This window comes from Mustela erminea, chromosome 11 (assembly GCF_009829155.1).
Source record: "Mustela erminea isolate mMusErm1 chromosome 11, mMusErm1.Pri, whole genome shotgun sequence".
In the NCBI taxonomy this organism is placed as follows: domain Eukaryota; kingdom Metazoa; phylum Chordata; class Mammalia; order Carnivora; family Mustelidae; genus Mustela; species Mustela erminea.
This window is the reverse complement of record NC_045624.1, coordinates 95,238,776-95,260,123: the sequence shown is the minus strand read 5'-3', so window position 1 is coordinate 95,260,123 and position 21,348 is coordinate 95,238,776. Positions and strand designations below refer to the sequence as shown.

The 21,348-nt window shown below is 53.3% G+C and overlaps 1 protein-coding gene across 1 annotated transcript in view; it reads right to left on the bottom strand.

Moving 5' to 3' along the window:
* The window catches only part of ABCA13 (ATP binding cassette subfamily A member 13), a 323,477-nt gene that overhangs the window by 71,609 nt on the left and 230,520 nt on the right, over positions 1-21,348 (bottom strand). The window contains exons 49-52 of the mRNA XM_032305346.1: positions 12,096-12,150; positions 10,134-10,311; positions 8,379-8,494; positions 3,102-3,258 (exon numbers count right to left, since the gene is read on the bottom strand). Of these exons, the coding sequence (XP_032161237.1) occupies positions 3,102-3,258; positions 8,379-8,494; positions 10,134-10,311; positions 12,096-12,150 (506 nt within the window). The remainder of the gene's footprint in view (positions 1-3,101; positions 3,259-8,378; positions 8,495-10,133; positions 10,312-12,095; positions 12,151-21,348) is intronic.

The window sequence follows — 21,348 nt, the reverse complement described above, 5'->3', positions numbered from 1 at the left end:
ATTTTACTCCCCCAATAAACGTGCAGAGTGTTGAGAGGTGAACCCAGCGACCATGCAAGAAACAGCCTCAAGCAGCTGATAAATGTGTTCAGGTTACTTAGGGGTAGGACCGGGACGCAACCCTGATCTTTCTGGCCCAAGGAATAAAATCCCTCCACCCAGGAACACAGCCTGTGGAGAAAATTCACGGCAAAGGGGTCCTTTGAGCTGACTTTTAGACAGGGTGTAGCTAAGCGTGGAACCGCAGCTGCTTGGCAAGTCCATAGAAATATCAAGAATTAGCCTCAGGGGGCCCAGGGGCTCAGTCAGTTAAATGTCTGCCTTCGGCTCAGGTCATGATCTCAGGGTCCTGGGATGGAGCCCTACATTGGGTTCCCTGCTCAGCGGGGAGCCTGCTTGTCCCTCTTCCTCTACCTTTCCCCCTGCTGGTGCTCTCTCTCTCACTCACTCTCTGTCAAATAAATAAATAAAATCTTTAAAAAAATAATGAGGCTCGCTGTTTTACAGTCATTCTCTCTCTGTTCGAACAAGTTCATCTGAAGAGTAGTATTTATAAGGAGCAAAGGCATCATGAGGAATACATTATAAAACACGACACGGGATGTGCCGTATCACAAATACTAAGGAAAAATTCACAAAATCATCGATTATATATTTCATCCTAGACAACGTCCAGTTTTCCCTTATGATGCAAAGGGACAGCTTGACTTATGTAAATGCAGTCTTAAATAACATGATGTGGGAGCAACAAAGATTCAACAAAGGGGCATGAATTGTTCTATTATGGCCGATTGTCTCTGGCGTACAGACACGGAGAAAACACGTACGCTTCCTCTGATTCTTCCCTTAGCTCTTCTCCTGTCTACCATCTTTAAGGATTGCAACCAGTCTTAGAGGGGCTTATCAATCCCAGCTTTTACAAAACTGTGCCCATCCCTGAGTCAAATAATGTGCCACGTGACAGCAGCTTCTCTCCCTGGTTATAATGTAGCAACAGTAGAACAGAACAGCTTCCGACTCAGAAGCTGGGACCTAAGGAACAGACATAATCATGATGAGGACTTTAAATCTGCCTTAAGGGAATCACAGCTGTCCCTACTGCAATGAGAACAGAGCCGTCCACGACACCTGAACACAAAGGTAGCATACGACAGGACGTGACTGCACAAATTCAGGAAATAACAATCCATAAGTGTCCAATCTAGGATAACTGCGAACTGATGAAGTGTGCAAAAAAAGAAATTACTGGAACTATGAGCTACTGCCCTCCGGACATTCCTCTACCCAGCCACGCCCCACCCCACCCCTGCCAACCAGGAGATCCTCACCGGTGGGAAACGAAGGTGTTCGAGATGGCGGGTTAGAACCCGAAATGCATTTTCTATAGACGTTAGCTTAAAAAATTGTGATTTGGTAAAAATTAAATTGCCCTGATGAACAGTACAGTTTGGACACACAATGGTTAACCCTGGTCTCCTGGCTCACGTAGCTGATCTGAGAACCTAGTCACCCTTGACTGATTCTATAAGAATATATTTATCGGTCCACAGCTTACACTGAAGATCTGAAATTACCCATTGCGACACTGGGTTTCTTCAGCAAACACCACCAAAATAAAGGGCAAAGGAAAAGAGAGACCTTAGCAAATGATAAAATGTCTCTTTTTATTTGTGAACAACTAAGCCTGACCCTTTTTGTAACCGGACGCGGACGTCAGAGCTGGACTGTCACGGCACAGAGCCTCCAGGCTGGTCTCCTCTCCTGGTCCCATTGATTCCTCCTTTTGCTCTTGTCCTGTGATCCTGTCCCCTCGAGCTTTGTCTTTCACACTGGAGGGAGTGTCCATCTGCCCTAGTCTGCCCCCTCTTCTCAGCTTAGGTCACGGGGACACCCTGCGTGACCCATGCCCTCTCGGGGATCCGTGGGGCTGGGAGGGAACACGTGCACAGTCTCGGCTACCTCCGTGTCCTCCTCAAGCGAATGCCCCATAACTGTATCGGGGTTTCCTACTTATCAGCCACACACGTTAACACAGACTAGTGACAACACTAGCTCTGCAAAAATCACCAAAACAGATTTCTTCCTTCCCTGAATGCATAATGAATATTTCCGTACTTAATGTCTCCATGCCAATGTGGGCCACGATCCCCCAAAAACAGTATGAGCCATGCTGGAGAGTGGACGGTCTGCACAAGCCCAGGGCAGAGCAAGAGAGCCTGCCCCATGAGCAGGCATCCACCCATCCCCGACTCACCTGTGACGGGCCAGGAGCACCGCCTCCGGAACCGGGAGGGCCGGCCCTTTCTCAGGCCACCTTCTCCACCCATGAGTCAATCAAACACCAGGACGACAGAGGGACTGGGGTCAGGCAGACAGCAGGGAGTCAGGAGGGACAGTGGTCTGAGCTGAGAGCAGAGAGCAGGGATGAAAAGGACAGAAAGCAGAGGACAGAGGGCAACGCAAAACTCCAACGTCTGTCCCCAGAGGTAGTGCAGGGTAGGCTGAGGAGGGGTGAAACAGACAAGACCCAGGGGGGCTTCAGGGGGAGGAGGGAGGTGGGAGGAGCACGGCAGGGACACAGCTGTATCCGGCTTGACAGAGATGCCTGCGGGGGGGTCGCCTCCCAAAAGTGACTCGCCAGTGTGAACCCCCGTTGGAGACAGGGTTCCTGGAGAGGGGTTCCCTCACCCTCCCCGGGGGAGACGGAGCCCCTTCTCGGGGCAGCCCTCTACTGTGACACTCTGAACATAGCAGATCTGGCTATGTTCCAGGGGTCGGAGAGTGTGCTCGGCCCGAGCAGCCAATCCCACCCTGCAGCACAGGATCCCAGACAGAGGGATCGGACCCTTACTCCTGTGACACCTGGACACCCATCCGTCCTTCCGACCGTGGATCAGGAACCCATTAACAAACAAGGAGGTCTGAGCTCAGCTCTCATAACAGTCCCAGTGTTTGCGTGCCTCAGGGGTGGCTTCTCTATCTGGGGGCTAGAGACCATGGACAGCGGCTCATTTCCCTTTACCTCCAGCTGGAGGAGCAGCAGAAGGGGCACGAGGCAGCACTCCCCGCTGCCCTGAGAGTCGTGGCTGGAGCCCACTGACCTGAGCCTTGGAGACGATGGCCAGCAGCCGGGGCATGGTGGTCATCAGCATGGTGCAGAGCCCGAAGATGAAGTTCACGGACACGTAGGAGATGAAAGCCACGTCCGAACTGGGGAAGATCCGGGACATCAGATACATCCATGGGAGAGTTGCGTATCTACAGAGTAAAGGGAAGAGTCACGTTTGTCTTCCTGTCACGTGTCTTGGGACAAGGACGGAAGCACAGATGAGTCTCGTTGGCTGGGTCCTCTTCCCGCCCACAGGGAACAGAATCCCACTTTTATAACAAATCCCACAGTGTTTCCTGAAAACAGAGCACATTTGGGGAGCTCCAGGGAGCCCTGGGGACCGAGGCAGCAGCCCTGGGGAGGGTCAACCGCCAGGCCACAGGGTACCTGCCCCTGGAGCTCTGTGAGCTGGAGGAAGTCGTGGACGTCCCCGCCGCCCCTCCCCCAAAGGTCAAGCCTGGCTCTGGCTTCTTTGCTTCTTTGCACAGAGTTCCTAGGTGTGGAAGGAGAATCCAAAGCTGTCAAGAAAGGAAATCAGCAGAGCTCTGTAGAAAAAGTAGGCATGAAGTGGTCCTGGGTGGCTCAGTCGGTTAAGCATCCACCTCTTGACTCAGGCTCAGGTCATGACCTCAGGGTCATGGGATGGAGCCCTGGGTCAGGTTCTGCTCTCAGCATGGAGTCTGCTTGAGAGTCCTTCTGTCCTTCTGTCCTTCCTCCATGCTTGCTTTCTCTCTCTCTCAAATAAATAAATTAAAAAAAAAAAAAAAGGAAAGGAGAAAAGAAGGCTTGGAGGTAAAACTGGAAAGCTTCCTTCTCAGTGTCCTCTCCGTGTTGGGCACTGTGCTGTGGGACTCCACGATGAGCCCGTGTCCTCCTCCCTCTCCAGCAGCCTGGGAGACAGGTGTGTGGTCCCATGATACAGATGGGGAAGGGGTCACAAAGTCAGGAGACCCAGATGGAGGCTCTGCCACTGACAGCAGGTGAAGCTGACCACGGGAGTCATTTGCGTGTGGCTGCAAAGCTGGGGAGAAAGGGGTCTGACATTCAAGGCAGCCCATACCCGTGTCTGATGGCACTAGGTTCTAAGAAACACACCCGCACATCTCTCTTCCTCCATACCCTGGAGCTGAGCTGCATCCCTGGCTCACCTCCCACGATGTCTGTCACAGAAGCACACGCCCCATTCAAGGGCACGGGTCTGGGAGTCATGGCTCCAAGTATCAGCGGACAAGTCACTCACTGTAAACTGCAGCCTTTGTCCCACGTCCTCATGTGCAGCCTGGAGGCAGACGTGCTGCTGCGTTCCTAGCATGACTCGGCAGCTGCACCTGAAATCCCTCAGCACCTCCTGAAAGCCCGGGTTCCCTTCTGTGTTCGCTGGTTCCACAACGTACGGGACTCCAAGCGGTGGGACACGGGCCTGGCCCTCGAGGTGGGCTGCTATCTTCCTCTAGTTCCTTCTTCTATCTGAACCCGTGGCATCAGAATGAGTCCTTGGGTCAAAGGATTCATCCTCAGAGTTCCGAAAACACCGTACGTAGAACTATCACACATAAAATCATACGCTGTTTTGGAAACTCGCCTCAACAAAAATCTGCCTGGTCACGTGAGCACGATGGAAATTATTTTAGAGCATACAAGGTCGAGGGGAGAGCTTGGAAGCAATTATTCTTAAATACCCACTGTACCAAAGAATCTAATTGTCATTAAATAATTAAATCAATTACCCAAGAGGTAGGTCATGACTCCTTGGTGCTTTGAAGGGTCCAGCCCGCACCTGAAGAAAAGCCCTGCAAGGAGAAATCAGACCCCACACCTTTACTGTCCCTTCTGGGGCAGAAGTCCAGTGCGTCCTCTCTCACACACCTGCCAGGACAACCGGCTGAAGCAACAGCATTCCAAGTGGTCCTTGAAACAGAAATGTAAATGCCAGCAGTCTGTGAGAAAGGGCTTGGGGCAGCTATCCCTGCCATGAAACGCTCTCTCAGAGTGACCCCAAAATCTCTTAACACCACCGATCCTAACTCTATCTTCTGGAGCAGCCTGTGACCAGTCACTTTTCTTTCCATAGGACAGCTCTTGAGGTAGCTGACAGTAAACACCGTGGTCCTCTTAGGTCTCCAGCACAAAAGACCAGGTGTCCCTTGCTTCCGTACAGGACACAGTGTCCAACAAAGTCTCTCGCTTAAACCTCACGATGGGGGGCTCGGGTGTTTGGGGGTAAGGACACCTGACCAGGTGTGTGATGCAGTGAGGTGGGCACCAAGCACAGCGGGATGTTGACTCACAGTCAGGAGGGCCGTCCAGGAACGGGGCAGCTCCCTGTCCCACTTGGAAGCCCCGTCCCCTGTTGGAACGAGAGGGACCCACCAAAGAAGACCCGTCCAGCCCCGCTGCACTCACGGTCGGTGTTTTGTTACTCAGTAGGGAGAGCTCCCACGCGAGGTCCTGTTGCTGAGACGCTGGACCAGGGGATCGGAGCGTCACGTCTTTAAGCAAAGGAGGAATCAGCAACAGGGCCACAGACTGACCAGACCTGCCACCAGCCACACCTGCCGCATCAGGGGACAGTCTTCGCGCGCGATTCTCCGACAGCTGTGCAGCCGTTTTTTTGTTTTTTGTTTTTTGTTCTTTTTTCCTATATATTCATTAGTCACCTTTCAAATACTTGGTTCAAATCAACATATTAACAGCTCCACGATCCCTACCTTTTTTTTAAGTAACAAGTTAAATGGGGCAGGGGTGGCGGGGGGCACTTGGGTGGCTTAGTCCAGTCAGCGTCCGACTTTTAGTTTCAGCTCAGGTCCTGATCTCAGGGTCCTGGGATCGAGTCCCACATTGGGCTCCACGCTCAGCAGGGAACCTGCTTCTTTCTTTGCCCCTCCCCCGGCTCATGCTCTCTCCCATTCTCTCTCTTTCTCAAGTACATAAAATCTTTAAAAAAGAAAAAAAAAGTATGCTCCTAGGGCATAATTTATCTTTTAGTGATACCTACAGTGGTTTCTAACACTCTCTACTTTCATTAAAATGCAGTGTAATATTTACTTACTTACTGGCTAGTGGCACGCTGTTCACCATCCTTCCAGAATTTGTGTGGGTTTCCTCCTTTTGAAAGCTGGCCCCTGCCCCCGTGAGTGAATTTTCTAGGACCTGGATCAGGACTCTGCAGCCTAGCCCTTACAAGCCTTAAGCACCAAATAATCACCTAATACATTCCTGCTTCAATGATTACAGATGCTAGCTTCTCTTTTCTTTCTGACATTCCTTTCCCCTTTTTGATGCTAATTCTCCTCACTTTCTAGCTAAAATATCAAGTTTTCTTGGCTAGAGAGAGCAGGAATATTCAGAAGAAAAAAAAAAGACAATTGTCACTGGGGCATTTTTTTTCTATCATCTCTTTCAGACTCTACGCCCTTGTCCAAACCCTAATTTCTTTGGATTCCAAATCCCATTTAATTGCAAGTCCCTTTTCATGCCTGTAACGTCTTCAGGTTGCAGGGCACTCTGGGGGCTGCCTTCCCGAGACTGTCCTCGGGGTCCCTGCACCTCCCTCCTTGGGGACGGAGGGGTCAGCAGATGCAGTGTCAGGTGTGAGGCAGGGCCCGGTGAGGGGAGAACCACTGTGTCAATGGGAACAACACGTGGTCCCTGGGCTGTGGCTCTGTGATTCCAGCCGGCCACCCTGGGGCCCTTCTTCACTGGGACACTGTGGCACCATCCGCTGTTTTCAGCCCCCTCAGTCCATCTGACAGAAGGATTCTTGCCTGGAGATAAAACCTCAGGCTGGCCCAGGCTGTCAGTCAAGGGATCTGTGAATCTCCCGCTTTCTTCGGAACACGCCATGGCTGCACACGTGGCTTCACCCAGACTCCCAAAGGTGTTCACGAGCCAAACAACCTTCAGGACAAAACACGTCTCCTCCTCAAAACACGTCTTATCCATTAGATTTTGTCTGCTCTCTTCCGTCAGACTCAAAGAGCTGTGCTTTCATGAGTTCACGGATGGGACACAGCGAGTCTGTTCAACAACACCATCAGCAGTAGTGGTTCAACGCCACCCGCTCAGCTGGATTCACGCACGGAAACCAGACCGTTTCCTGAGAAGCAGGAACCCATGCACGCGGCCCTTTATACCCGGGAAACTAAATTTCCAACTGAGCACGATAGACTGGTGCAAACACAAGCATTCATAGATTCAGACATAATATCCTCTGCACAGCAGCACAGCTCTCGTAGCAACAATGTGGCCGAGAGTCATTAAACGGGACCTGTCACCACGCACTGTGAGGTTTGTACGAACTACCAAACTGAACAGAGCTGAAACTCCACACAGAACACGGTGGGGTCTGGAGGGGGTTATGACTCTTCCCAAGGCCACAGAATTTGTGAATGGCCATATCACGGTTCCCACAAAGGTCAGTCTGTCTGTCTGTCTTGTCTGTCTAACCCCCTCCACCCAGCCATCAGCCATCTAATAATAACACATGCGCCTTCGTATTAAATCCTGTTCCCTAGTTAAATGTTTGGGTTCACTGACATCACCGGGAGCTGCGTAAAAATCATTTAACTTGTCCCCTTTGGCCTCAATAAAGCAGAATGTGGGTTTTCAAAAATTATCCACCTCGCATTATAATAAATAAGTAGTTCATTACGTTCTCTCCTCCTGGCAAGTCTCTCTCCCACGCTCAGCCTAGATAGAGACATATTTTTGATACTAAGTGTATACAATAGGGGACCACTGGCAATGAGCCTGCTCAGTGTGTTTGAAAATGAGAAGTGTGCACAGCGACTTCTCAGCCTTTGCTGTTTTTTCCCCGGAGAAAAGCGACAGCAGCAACCATACGGCAGCCTTCTGGACCACCACAGTCACAGGAGAGCAGAGACACGCCAGATGAAGGACTCTCTTCTGAAAGGCAATTTTGGAGCTAACGGGATTGCATGTTTGAGCTCCAGATGAAGCTGTTGTGAGGACAGCCCAGAACCTGCTTGTCCTCACCCGCGCCCGCGCCCGGGGTGGAGCGGGGTGGGGAGGGGTTGATTCCTTGAGGCACCAGCCCGCACCACCTCCGTCCCCACCCCACCACCCGCCCTCCTCGGCGGGGCGCTCTCCAGCTGCTCTGGCGGGTCCGCGGCACGGCTCTCGCACAAGCAACATAATTGCCTGCAGAGAGAGAAAATCATGCAGCCGGCGGCAGGTTCAAAGCCATCCCGGGGGGGTTCTCTTCCAGAAAACAAACCGTAATTCTGCAGCCGTGTTTCTCATCACATACCCGAAAAGCACCAGCAGGAGGGCCGTGGCTGCCAAGTTCTCGCGGAAAGTAAACGCTGTTAACTGGAAGGCGACGATGATGGTGACACACAGGCTCACGGAAACCAAGTAGAAGACCTGGGGGACAAGGAACAGGGGATGGCATCCCACGTCCACTTCGGCTAGTTTGCAGATGAAACACGGGCAGCAGTGGAGGCCCAGCTCTGCCTGGGCTGTGCCCCTGTCCCCCACGCATCCGCTGAACCCCCAGACCTCAGAATGGGACTGGGTCTGAAGACGCACCTCTGAAGGGGTCAAGGAGGGTAAGCGAGGTCTCCAGAGCAGCCCTGATTCAACAGGCCCGGCATCCTTGTGATAAGAGGACAGCAGGACACAGACACGCGCGAGGACATGGGGAGACACGCCAGCCACACGCCCAGGGCAGAGGCCTGGGGAGGAAGTGGTTCCGCCACGCCAGGATCTGGGATATCCAGTCCCCTGGCACTGGGAGGGATAGACGTCAGCGGTTCAAGCTGCCCATCTGCCATGTGTCCTGAGGGCCGCACTGGGAAACCACGCTGACCACCGTTCCCCACCTTCCCATCTTCCAGGAGATGTGGCCTCTGGGCACACCTGTACTCAAGGACAGGCTCCTCACCTGCCTTCTGACCCTCGCTGGGTGCCCTCCCCAGGGTTCCCACACCCCCGCCACTCTCCCCCGGGGCCTCTCTCGGAGCCCCTCCTCATGTAGACTCCATGGGAGCCCTTTCCTGAACCCCTGGTTTAAGGCCTGCTTCCTCTTGTGAGAATACAAGTTCCAGGGGCAGAGAACGTCTCTGCCTTGCTCCCTGTTATAGTCCCTGCACCGCGGACACACCTTGCCCCGAGCAGACCCTCAAACGTATCTCTTAAGTGAGCGGTCATCCAGAAATGATTGGACGAAGATGAAAATACGGTCAACCAGGAAAGAGATAATCCTCCCCTCCCCCCCCATAACCTCAGGCAGGAATCACAGGGATGAAAGGATCATAAAGTCTGGACTGCTAAAAAAAGGGAGACTGGCTGGGGCCTGGGAGACTCTGGGTCCCCCCTACCTGGGGGTCCTAGAAACCGGCCCCCACCTCTTACTATCTTGAAGCCCCCTTTTTCCCTCCCCAGGGCAAGCTGGGTCCCTACACGCCATAACACAGAAGGTGTGGCGGCGCAGGACACTGACGTACTGATGAGGACAGACGATTGCTTTCCTACAATGCGGACAACTCAAAGCAGCCACGGAAGTAGCCGTTGAACTTGATCCCTGTTAAATGTCTACAAGTGCAGGGAATAGAGGCCACTGCTATTGTCCTCCGAAAACAGAAGACAATAGCCCGCAGGACGTCCCCTGGAAAGCGGCACCCCTGCAGAACGGGCCAGGCTGCGGTCAGCCTGGAGGGGGCCCGCAGGTCAGCTCGGAGGGCCTTCACCCTCTCCCGTCCCACCCCTGTGAACAGAGTGTAGTTAATGTGATCACCGTGTCACCCTCCCAAGGAGAAACTTTGCATGTCTGGGCAGGTCCCTGAGCTCCCAGAGCTCCAGGGAGGGCATGGCTGGCCATCCTTTGTCTTACAAAGCCAACCTTAATGATAGACGGAGACTCAGTCAGACCAGGTCTTAGCAGTGAAGTGATACCTTCTCCTGTGGACAGCGGGAGGCACTGCTTCCTACACGCACACACGCACGCTCACACACACAGATTGGCGGCACGCAGGCCCCCGGGATGTCGTCTCCCCAGGCCTACCATGTCATACAGGAAGTTGGTGAGCCAGTACGTCCTGTAGCCCAAGCCGCTGAGGTGCTGCAGCCTCTTGGCTCCGATCACCCTGTCCCTCACCACGGAGCTCGCGATGGATGCAGACAGGATGGAGAACCCCAGCACGATGCAGAGCGCAACACCACACTGGCGGATGCTCTCCAGGCTGCGGGCAAGACAGAACAGCGCGTCAGGTGGCGCACGAAGGACACGGGTCTTCTTTCCCTTGGGAACAACCGGCGACGAGGAGAAGAGCCGAGGAAACCCCCGTGGGGAGCCGATGATGGGCAGCACACGCTGACAAGTCTGTCCTAAATGCCGTCGGTGACTTTTCCGGCATGGATTAGCTCTGCCAGCTTCTAGAAACTTCTCCAAGGTTTACTCTTGACCACTGAGCCCAGTTAAAATGAAAGACATCTTCAGCGTGGGGTCCATAGTGAGCTGCGGCCTCCACCCACATCCGGACCCCCACCCCTGTGGGGACCCCTGTGACACGGGACCCCCGTCCACATCCAGGCCCCACCCATGTCGGGACCCCTGTCGGGACTTGGAAGGGGCATTGGCTGCAGCTCCACAGGTGGCTGGCCCATCTCTGAATTTCCTCTCTCCAAATACCGGAATGATTTCGTACCAGAGGGAGGTGCGCCTGTAATTGTAATGACGCACACTGTGCACCTTCCTGGTCACATCTTCATCAGAACACTACCCCGTTACCCCTCCTTAGCAGTGCCCAGCACACACACAGCATCTCAGATGGCCCACGGAGAGAAGGGGCTCGTCACCAACCGTCCACTGCCTGGCACCCTCTTTTCGTCAGTGAGCCCACGGCCAGAGCTGTGGCCAGTGTCAGAGACCGCTAAAGGGGGAAGCTGAGAATGAGTTCAGGGAGGGGAGGTGACACCACCTCGTGCTTCCTGCCTCCCTGACACCTCGGGGAGAGGATACCTGTCGACCAGATCTGCATCTCCAGCTCAGTTTGGTAGGTCCTGGGGGGGGTCAAGTTATACACAGATTTTCTACTGTGCAGAGGGTCAGCGCCCCAACACAGTTGTTCAAGGGTGCACTGCACTAATTCTGCCTACTATCGATGTCTGACCAAAGCTTAGTCATCAGTGCAACAGGAAAGGGAGGTGGGAAAAGGAGGAAACAGGCAGAAGCGCCCTCCACCTTCCGTAGGCTGTCGGTGGGGTGAGTGACTCTTGATCCCAGGGTTGTGAGTTCAAGCCCCACATGGAGTACAGAGATTGCTTTTAAAAATTGTCTAGGGACACCTGGGTGGCTCAGTTGGTTAAGCAACTGCCTTCAGCTCAGGTCATGACCTTGGAGTCCCAGGACTGGGTCCTGCGTCATGCTCCCTACTCAGCAGGGAGTCTGATCCTCCCCCGTCTCCCTTCTCATGCTCTCTTTCTCTCTCATTCTCTCTCTCTCTCTCTCAAACAAACAAACAAAATTAAATTTAAAAATTCTCTAGGGGCACCTGGGTGGCTCAGTCAGTTAAGCATCTGCCTTCAGCTCAGGTCAGGACCTTAGGGTACTGGAATCGAGCCCCACATCGGGCTCTAAGCTCAGTATGGAGTCAGCTTGAGATGCTCTCTCCCTCTGCCCCTCCCCCCATCAAAGCTTACGCACGTGCGCTCGAGCTCTCTCTCTCTCTTTCTCTCTTAATAAATAAAATCTTCAAAGAAGACTGTGTCCCCAGAAAGCATCTGGAAGACATGGGGTCCCTGAGCTCCAGGGAGATCATGCGTGTAGAACAAGTTTACTTAGAAACACAGTGGAGCCTGTGACGGGCTCAGTCAAGGCGCATTCTGCAATCACCCGGTCTTCACACTTGGTAAAGAAACACCCAAACCAGGGCAAAGGAAGAAGGCGATCCCAAGCCCCCCTAAACAACCCAAAGACTCTGTCCCATCAACAGGGCCGTCCTCACCCAGATGTCCTTCAACTCACATCTTGTCCTCGTTCAGCAAGGCCCCTCCGTACGGCTGGCTGTACAGCGTTATTCCTGCAGAAGACAAATGCCGGACGTGAGCCCCCGAGCCCTCTCCCGGCACGGCAGGTGGACGCACGGTGCCCACACAGCGGCTCTGGGCTGCTCTGTCCAGGCCCGCAGGTGCCAAGAAGGGCACACGCCACCGTTCTTCTCTACTGGCTTGTGCAGGCACCTGGCAGGCTTGTGACAGGAACAGCCGGCAGGTCTCGCACGTGCCTGGAGGGGCAGGTGCTGGTCTGACCTTTTATGATCTGATCCTCAGAAACATCCCTGGGCATAAGTCCGTCATTAGCCATGTTTTGCAGGGAGACACAGACTCAGCGAGACGACACAATGGTATGTGAGGGGATCATTGGATGGAACGTGGGGCAAAACGCAAACACACCCTCTCGCCAAAGCCAAGTCTAGGCCGATAGGAGAGTGAACCATCTCGATGGTCCAGCCTGGTGTGCGGAGCTGCCTGTCTGCATTCACTCTGCTTGCCTCTCGGGGGCTTGGCCTCCACGTAGGACATCAGCCAGTACGGAGAAATTGCCGCCAACTTATCAATTATAATGGTTTTGTCACAAAGGCGGGGCATGACCTCACACGGCATGCCGTCCCCCCCGCCACCCCAGCCAAGGCTGGTCCACACTGCACCATGGACTCCATAACCCCGGGCAAACGACAGCTAGTTTCAGGTTATCGCCAGACATCAGACCGGCCGGCGCTGCCCTCTCGGATGGGCTATTGCAGAGCTAAGTGTGTGGCCGCACGGGAGCACATCCTAGCCCCACGCCACGGGCCACTCCTGCGTTCCCCTTCCGCTTCCACTCACTTAGTGCAGCCCGCCACCTGTGGCTTGCATTCTCTTACGAAGTCATATTCAATTTTTACCGAAGCGCCGCGGGGTACGAGGGAATATGAATAAAGGAAGAGGCACGGACCCAGAACAGAGCGGAGTCCTCCAAATCTCGTCCTTCCCCGAGAGCCTCGTCGCTCAGCCTTGTGCCAGCTGCTCCCCTCTCTCGCTCTGCCAGCCTCTCCCCTTCCATCCTGGGCTCTGCCACTCCCTGATGCAAGTTCCCTCCCAGTGGAAAGGACAGGGGAAGCCACTGGTTCAGCAACCCCACTGTCCAGTTTTCCAGAACAATCTGTTTGGCTTTAAATTAATATTGCCCTGATGTTCTGCCGCAGGCTCCTGCCATGTGTGCAGAAAGCCGGCCGGGTGCTTCCCTAGACCCTGGGCGAGATTTATATATTTGTCCTGAGCCGAGTTGCACGGTCCTGACCCTCTGCCTCTGGACCGGACCAGGGGGTCCACCTGTTTTTCTCCCATCCGTCTTTCTTCCCTTGAGCTTGATCTCTACCCCTCCACCCCCGTCCCTTCAGCACATGCCAGCTCTCACTCTTCCTGGGCAGAAGAGTCATGGGCAGCCTTGCGGGCAGTCCGGCACGTGACCTGCAGCCACCAGCTCTGTCGGGGGCTGTGCAGAAGCTCACAGACTGTCGACGGAGCCTGCAGAACCGCGGGATTCTGCGGGAATGCGGCAAGTGTCCCGCTGGGATCTGGAAACAGCCGAAGTGTAGGTGCAGTGCTGTGCGTGGCTCCTAGCTGATCAGGGCAATGAGAACTTTCCAATGAGAAAATGTCCAGGACGTGTGGGGAGCAGACGAGGGCTCAAGAACTGGATTCTTTTAGGAAAGTGGATGCATCCTGGAATTGTCTAACCTGTGTGTGTGTGTGCTCACGCGCACGTGTGTGCACACATGCGTGCGAGCACACACACATGTACACACACGGGGCAAGAGGCAGCGTGCAGATGCCTTCTGACAGCTGAAGGAAGGCGATGGAGCCCAGGACACAGACTCAGGCTGTCTGGGAAGGTAAAGTTGGTCGGAGGAGTCAAGTTCAAAAAACAAAGGCTATCACCTGACTTGAGGGTCGGAGCGTCAGGCCTGCTGAGCTCTGGGACTTCAGGGAAAGAGGATGTGGGAGTCTGGGTCTCCCCCAGACCAGCCCCACTAACTGTAAGCATAGGGCTTTCTGGCCCCGTGAGGCATGCTGGTGCACCCTCGAGCCAGGTGGGTCACGGAACCCCTCAAACTACACCCAACTGGTCAGAATTGGGGGTGGCCTGGGCTCCTGGGAGTGTCGCTAGCTTGGAAGTGAGGGTGCGGCCCCATGGGGTCTGCATCTCCTCCAGAGAGTGCCAGGACTGAGCTGGGGTCATGAACCTGGGGTGAAGCAGGATTCCCTCCGGAGCTGGATTTTCCTCCTCCTCTGGGAGTCCCGAGCTCTCTGTACCCTGCAGTTTCAAGAGCTCCCTGGGTCTCCTCGGGCCTCCCTGACGGTCCCAGGTGTTTCTTATGCACCTGACAGGAGCGTCAAATCCCAAACAGAACCTGGGCTCACTCAGCCTGCTCCTACGCTTCCCACCACCTGCTTGGAAGGACCATTCATGTCCCCGTCATCTTCTGAGTCATGAGACTCAAACCTACATCAGCCTCCCTCCCCTTCGTCCCCTCCCCACACATCCAAGAAGAGGTCAGGCTCTGCCACTTCCCACCACCTCCATGCCCTAGTGCCAGACCCCATCCCGCACACCACACCCTGCCCCAGACAAGGGGGACATGCCCTGCCTCTCAGCTCGCCTCTCCTCAGTATCCCCAAACCCCTCCAGTCCCTTCAGAGAACTCCCGCAGAGAAACAGAAAGAAACACAGAGCCCATATGTTTCACCCAGATATAAGACACCTGTAGGACGACGTCCAAACTCTCATGTCATCCGATGGCCCCACTGTTGCCCCTGGAAAACCAGGTGACTACCGTGTCTCTCTTCTCCCCCTGGGGGCCTGCCCTGCCTCTTCCTATACAGACGTCCCCGCCTTAACATGAATCCACTTAGCACTTTTTGAGTTCACAGTACAAGTACTGTGCACAAGTACAGGTACTAAGTACAAAGGGATACACGTGCAGTGGCAACTGTACTTGGAATTCTGAAAGGCATCTCTTCCTGGGCTGGTGACATGCGCCACGTCCTCTCCCGGGATGCTGGTGGGCAGCACGCTACCCGGGAGGTGCATGGTCCCAAGGGTGGACAGCCGATGCCCCGACCGCCCTCCTGCGCCCACACGGCCTCTCTGTTTCTCACCCTCAGTACAGCATCCAGTCACTCACCACAGACGGTCGGCACTTTATTATACAATCAGCTTTGTAGCCAAGGGTTTTGCCCGGTGTCGGCTCATGAAGTGTTCTGAGCACGCGTATCATAGGCCGGGCTAAGCTCGGTGTTCGGGAGGCTGCTGTGTTCAGTGCATTTTTGATTTACAATATTTCCAACTAAAGATGGGTTTATCAGAACAAAAGCCTGTCGTACGTCGAGGAAGATCTGTGCTTCTTTGTCCAGCCCACTCCCTCCTCACGGCTGCTCGGTGATGATGTCCTTCTCCGAACACCATGAAGGGAAGGAAAAGACGGTCCTCGGGTCCTGAGCCCTTACAGACTAGTGAGCAGAGACCAGGTGCCAGTATCCCGGTGTCAATGAGGAGCCACATATGGTCACGTGTTGTCTGTGGTGCAGGATGTCAGGCACGTGCGCAAATTCCTACAGAGCAGCTCTGTCTCATCCGTGCGAGCTCCCCCATCTGCAGAAGCCAGATCTCGAGAGCAGACACCGAGAAAGCCTCCCACATCTGGCAGCCTGTAGCTGGGGTTCCAGACTCCCAGCGGCAGGTTCCACCCCTCTTTACCCACCAGCGTGCCACGCACCTCTCTTGCACACACATGTCTGATTTTCCAGGGAACATTTCTGTACGGTGGGAGGGAGACGGGGGAGCTGCCAGTCCAATGTCCCTGCCCGGCTCCTTCTGCACCAAAAAGCAGCAAGCGCTTCTGCCAATGTTCCGTTACAGAATGTGCAACGACTGTGATCGCTTTCTGTGGATCAGGCTGCATAAACATCTTTCCTTACTTTCAACGGCAGGGTCCTTGCTGGACGATTGGGAACAGTGCTCTGGGATTGGCTTCTGTCTCCTCATTCCTCTGTGATGAATCTGTGCCCTTCATTTGGCTCTAGGTGCTGGACTTGTGCTGGCCTCCCCTGGCCTCTCTCTAGCAGGTGGGACTGCATGTGGCCCTCTGCCCCGGGAAGTGAGCCACGGCTCCTGCGGTCCCCCAAGTGTCACACCCCTGGTCTGGACGTTTCTGGGATACGTTTTTCTCACTCGGTCACCAGATGATGACTTCCATGATACAGAAGGCGGCACAATGCTGCGTGACTATCTTTGTTAGTCAGCCGGTAGCATTCAGGAACTGGGGCAAACGGAACCCTGTGAAGAGTTCCAGCTTGGACACACCCGGGTCTTCCAGAAGCCACAACAGCAGTGCAGAATGGTGACAACTGTCCTGAGCCGGTGACACGGGCAGGACACGGGCAGGACCCACGCTTGCAGGGTCCCAGGCCTGTGGGTGTCTTCAACTCACCTGCCAGCACACAGGGCAGCGAGAACCCTCCCTCCACACGTGACACGGTGGTGGCAAAAACACGCAAGCACAACCGTGAGCATCTCCCTAGAGCAGCAGGGAGAGGAGATGACGCACGGCACAGAACCGGCCGCCGGAGAGAAGCAGCCGCGCCAGCCATCCCGCCCTTTTTTTGGCTCTGGGGTCTGCCTACACTGGGTGTGAGAAGGACAAAGCTGGTGAACCCCACCAAGTACCGCGGCTGGCCCTCCCCTCCCGGGGCCTCCGTGCCTCCATATCTCGGGGGGACACAGCTCTCCATCCAGGGCTGACTTTCAAGACTCCTCCTATTTACATATTCTACACACAGTAAATATTTAAATACAGTCTTTGGAAGAAGTCTGCATGCTCCGTGGCTGTCTCCTGGGCTGGTGGGGGAGTCCTCATGGCCCTGGAGGGCAGCCCTCCAGCTCAGGGCTCAAGGCTGCAGAAGGGTCCTGGGTCCCTGCTTAAAAGGCCACCATCCCACCAGATCTTGATGGCTGTGGTGAAAGTGACGAATGCTCTTTGAAGAATAAGATATGGAGAAAGGCAGGGCCGTACAGCACCGTGCTTAAGAAGAAGCCATCGGATAAGCAGAAAAACCCTTCCACCTGCGTTCAGAGTCTCGAGTCCCACTGGGCATTTACCACCGGATTTGGTCAGCCGGTCTCGAGCTGCATCAACAACATCCTGATCATGCTCTGCTCTGAGCAAGAGAAATCTGGGCTCCAGACGACAATGACGACGTCTCCTTGGGGTTTTGTAGCGATTTGACATGCCCTTTCAACAGGCTCCCCCCGTCGGGCCCCTGCAGATGGGCGTAGACAGGCAGCCCCTCCCCTCACGCCTGCAGAGCTCCCGTTCCGCAGTGGGACTCAGTCCACTCACGGGAGAACACAGAGGAGGCGGCACCAAGAAGGGAGTGGGTGGGGAGGGACCCTGGGGAAGGACCGGGCGCCGATGACAACACGCAGTGCCCAGTGCTGGGCTGGCAGGCAGCCCCTTGACCTGAAAGCAGACAAGAGGCAGGCAGGTGCTCACCAGGAACCCTGGCGCAGGCTGCTGCTAGGGTTACCAAAGCTGCCCAAGCTGCTCATTTCCACCCTGCAATTTGCTATCCCTACATTCCCTAGAAGCAGCTCTGTAGGAATGAACATACGTACGTCAACATCCAAATGACACCTCCCTACACAGGTGCTGAGATTTTGTATTTTGCAAGAAGGGGTGGGGGAACTGAGAGCGCCGTGCGGGCCTGTTTTCTCCACAGTGACAGAGCAATAGGAGAAAGCACAGAGGAGACGACCCTCTTCTTCCCTGCGAGCCCCGAGTTTCCCTCGACCCTCCGAGGAGAGGCGGCAGGGAGAGCACAGAGTCCACACGCGACCTCACACCCTTCACATTCCTGCCAGCTGCTCCTTAAAAGAGGAACTTCAGAAATCACAGCTCCTGGCACAGATGCACGGAGACGGAGGGGGCACACGACCCGTCTCACAGATCGGCGCCCTGCCACGTGCTTGTCCTGGGACAGCCCTCAACTTAGAGATGGGGCAGCGGCAAGAGGTGGTGGGGCGGGAAACACGGGGAGGGAAACCGAGGCACAGGGAAGTTCTGTCGACTTCTCTAGGGCCGAACACAGTAGAGTAAGACCACAACCCTGATTTTCTGGATCCCAGTTTATCCTTTTTTTGTCAAACTAGAAAAATCATGTATAGCCTTTGATGTCCTCTCTGTGAAAACCACATTGTTGCAATGCACAATCTCTGTAACTGGGCTGTTAGTCCCTTTGTATTGTGTGTGCTCAGAACTGTATTTAGGTGACAACAGCATTGTGAGGGCATCTGGGGCTGACAATGTTAGCAAGGGGTCCAGGTCCCTCCCGGGAGCCACTGCGGTTTCAGCCCTCAAGGAAAGGAAGGGGCTCTGGGGCGGCAATGTCACAGGTCTTCAGAAATAATGTTTCAACATGCAAATTCTAAATACACTTGAATGATCTTTGTTTGATTACTCTCCTCATTTATATTCTGGCTTTTCTAAGGATTGGCCCACAGCAATGTATAAATGTGTAACATTAGCTCCTCATTTACTATTCTCATCATGGTTTCCAGACTCTGTATATCTGTCATTTGTAAAAATGCACATCTGTGCTTTTGTCTGATCTCCATTATGATAGAAGATACTTAACTTGTCTCCGATCCAACAGTCATTTTTGGGTCCATTCCTCTTATAAAATGTACATCTCTGCAAGTATCAAGGCCCAGATGTGTGTAGGCATCTCCACCAAATGAACAGACCTGCCTTAGCATCCATCTACGCACCAACCATTGTTTTCTTTTGATTAATTCACTGTGAGTCATCGGTGCGGTCCGAAGGACGACAATGTTCTTTTGGCCCAACAGAGTATTAAGAGAAATCTATGAACTTTCCAAGAGGTCTATCAATGGCTTTCTTTCTGTCTTCCTCTCTTCTTTTTTAAGTTTTTGCATTTTTAAAGATTAATTTATTCATTTGGAGAGAGAAAGAGCACGTGCACACTCGGGCAGGCAGCACAGGCCGAGGGAGAAAGAGAGAAGATCTCCAGCAGACTCTGGGCTGAGCATGGAGCCCTACGTGGGGCTCGATCCCACGACCTCAGCTGAAAGCAAGAGTCGGACGCTCAACGGACTGCTCCACCCAGACGCCCCTCTGCCTCCCTCCTCATAGTCTCTCCTGGATGAAAGATGTTTTCCCCTCAGTGTTAAGGTCATTAGTCTTATTGAATAATAGACATCAACTGTAAAAAGCTTTGAAAGAAAGAGTCCAATTAAAATAAGTCCTAGTCTAATTCAGAACCAACCAGAGGTAATCATTGTTTGCACTTTGATATCAATTACTTCAAAATGTCCAAGGTCTTCTCGGCACACGCATGTCATTATTGAATTATGCTTCACTTTCTTTATCTTCTACTGCATCAGTCATTCTTGACCTTCAACTAATGTTTCTGTCACACACGTGCAAACGTTCGCACCCATATGCTTCCCTAGGACCAATGTTCATCAAGTTCTTTTATTCATTCTGTGGATTCAATATGGTTGTGATCTTATTTTTGATTAACCTCTCAAGTGACATCCTTGGGCATTCTTTTTTATTAGGATATGTCTATGGTGGGTTTCTGAGACACATCCAACATAAGTCATCTCTATGGCTTGTTTAATTGATGGCAGCATCTTCATTTGGGACCAAATTTGGGGTGTAATTTTTTTTTCTTTCCATATTCTGTAGGCAGTGTTCCCTGACCCACCGGCTTGTGAGGTTGTGATTAAAAAGTCAGAGACCAGATGCTGGTTCCTCCGAGCTGGAGGAGATCCAACCCTGCCAGGTCCTGTCCCTCATGAGGACCTGGATATCACACAGCAGCAAGCGCAGAAGCTGACAGGTAGAGAACAAGGCAGAGGCTGCCTGGGGACCTCAGGATGTGAGGAAGAGTGTGGCGGGTGGCAGTGAACTTCCTGGTGTCCTTCGTGCCTCTCACAACCCCAGATGAGGCACTGCAGAAGCCTGCAGGATGGGGGCTGCCGAGAGCAGCGGACCCTGGGAGTCACCCCTGTATTCCTCACACTACCACCAAGGAAACTGGATGAGGGGATATACCAAACACTCTGCAAATAAACCAAAATGGAAAAGCTGTCCAAGTCAATGACAGGAGAGCACACGGGAGTCACTCACAGGAGAGCAAGAAAAGGACCAGAGGAAACAAAACAGGTAATGAAGTACCAGACTTGAGATCACTGGTGCATGAAGCCCGTCGATCGCAAATACACCAGTCAAAAGGCGAAGACTGATAGAGTGTATGCACCAACCGTCTGAGCCTCAAAATACAGGAATCGAGAACCGATACAGCTGAGTGGAGAAACGGATAAATCCACAATTAAACTGGGGCATTTCAATCCTTCATGAGACGATGGTCCCGTCGGACAGAAAACCAGTGAAGACAGAGAGGAAGTGAGCCTTACAACCAAAGGACAGAGCCCGATTGACATATATGGAGTGGTGCTACCAACGGCAGCCAGAGACACATTTTTTTTTTTTTTTAAGATTTTATTTATGTATTTGACAGACAGCGAGAGAGGGAACACAAGCCAGGGCAGAGGGAGAGGGAGAAGCAGGCTTCCTGCTGAGCAGGGAGCCTGACATGGGACTCGATCCCAGGACCCCGGGATCATGAGCTGAGCAGAAGGCAGACGTTGAACCACTGAGCCATCCAGGCGCCCCCAAAGACATGTTTTTAATCATCCATGGAAGCTGCACCCACACAGACCACGCACGGACCACAAAACAAGCCCCCATCAAATAGAAGATGGTGAAGATAGCAAAATGCATGCTCTGACCAAAAACAACAGGTGAATCTCAAAACCTAGAAGTTGCACAACATGCTTCAAAATCACGCCTGCATCAAAGGGGACATCTCAAGGCAAATTTTCCAGAGTCAGAAGCTGGTCTTATTTGTATTACTTTCAAAGTATCTGTTCTTGATACTTATAGCTTTGTTTAAAAAAAAAAAAAAAAAACAGAAAACAACAACAAAAAAACATTTTTTTCTTTATCTTTGAATTTTTGAGAATTCAGCAGAATTGCTTATCGATGATGGCTGTTTCCATAACTCCCAGGCTCCCAGCTCAGGAAGGTTGCCTGGGAACTGCCGAGAGCAGTCTAACTCTCAGAGTGGCGCAGATTTGTGTGTTCTTGCTG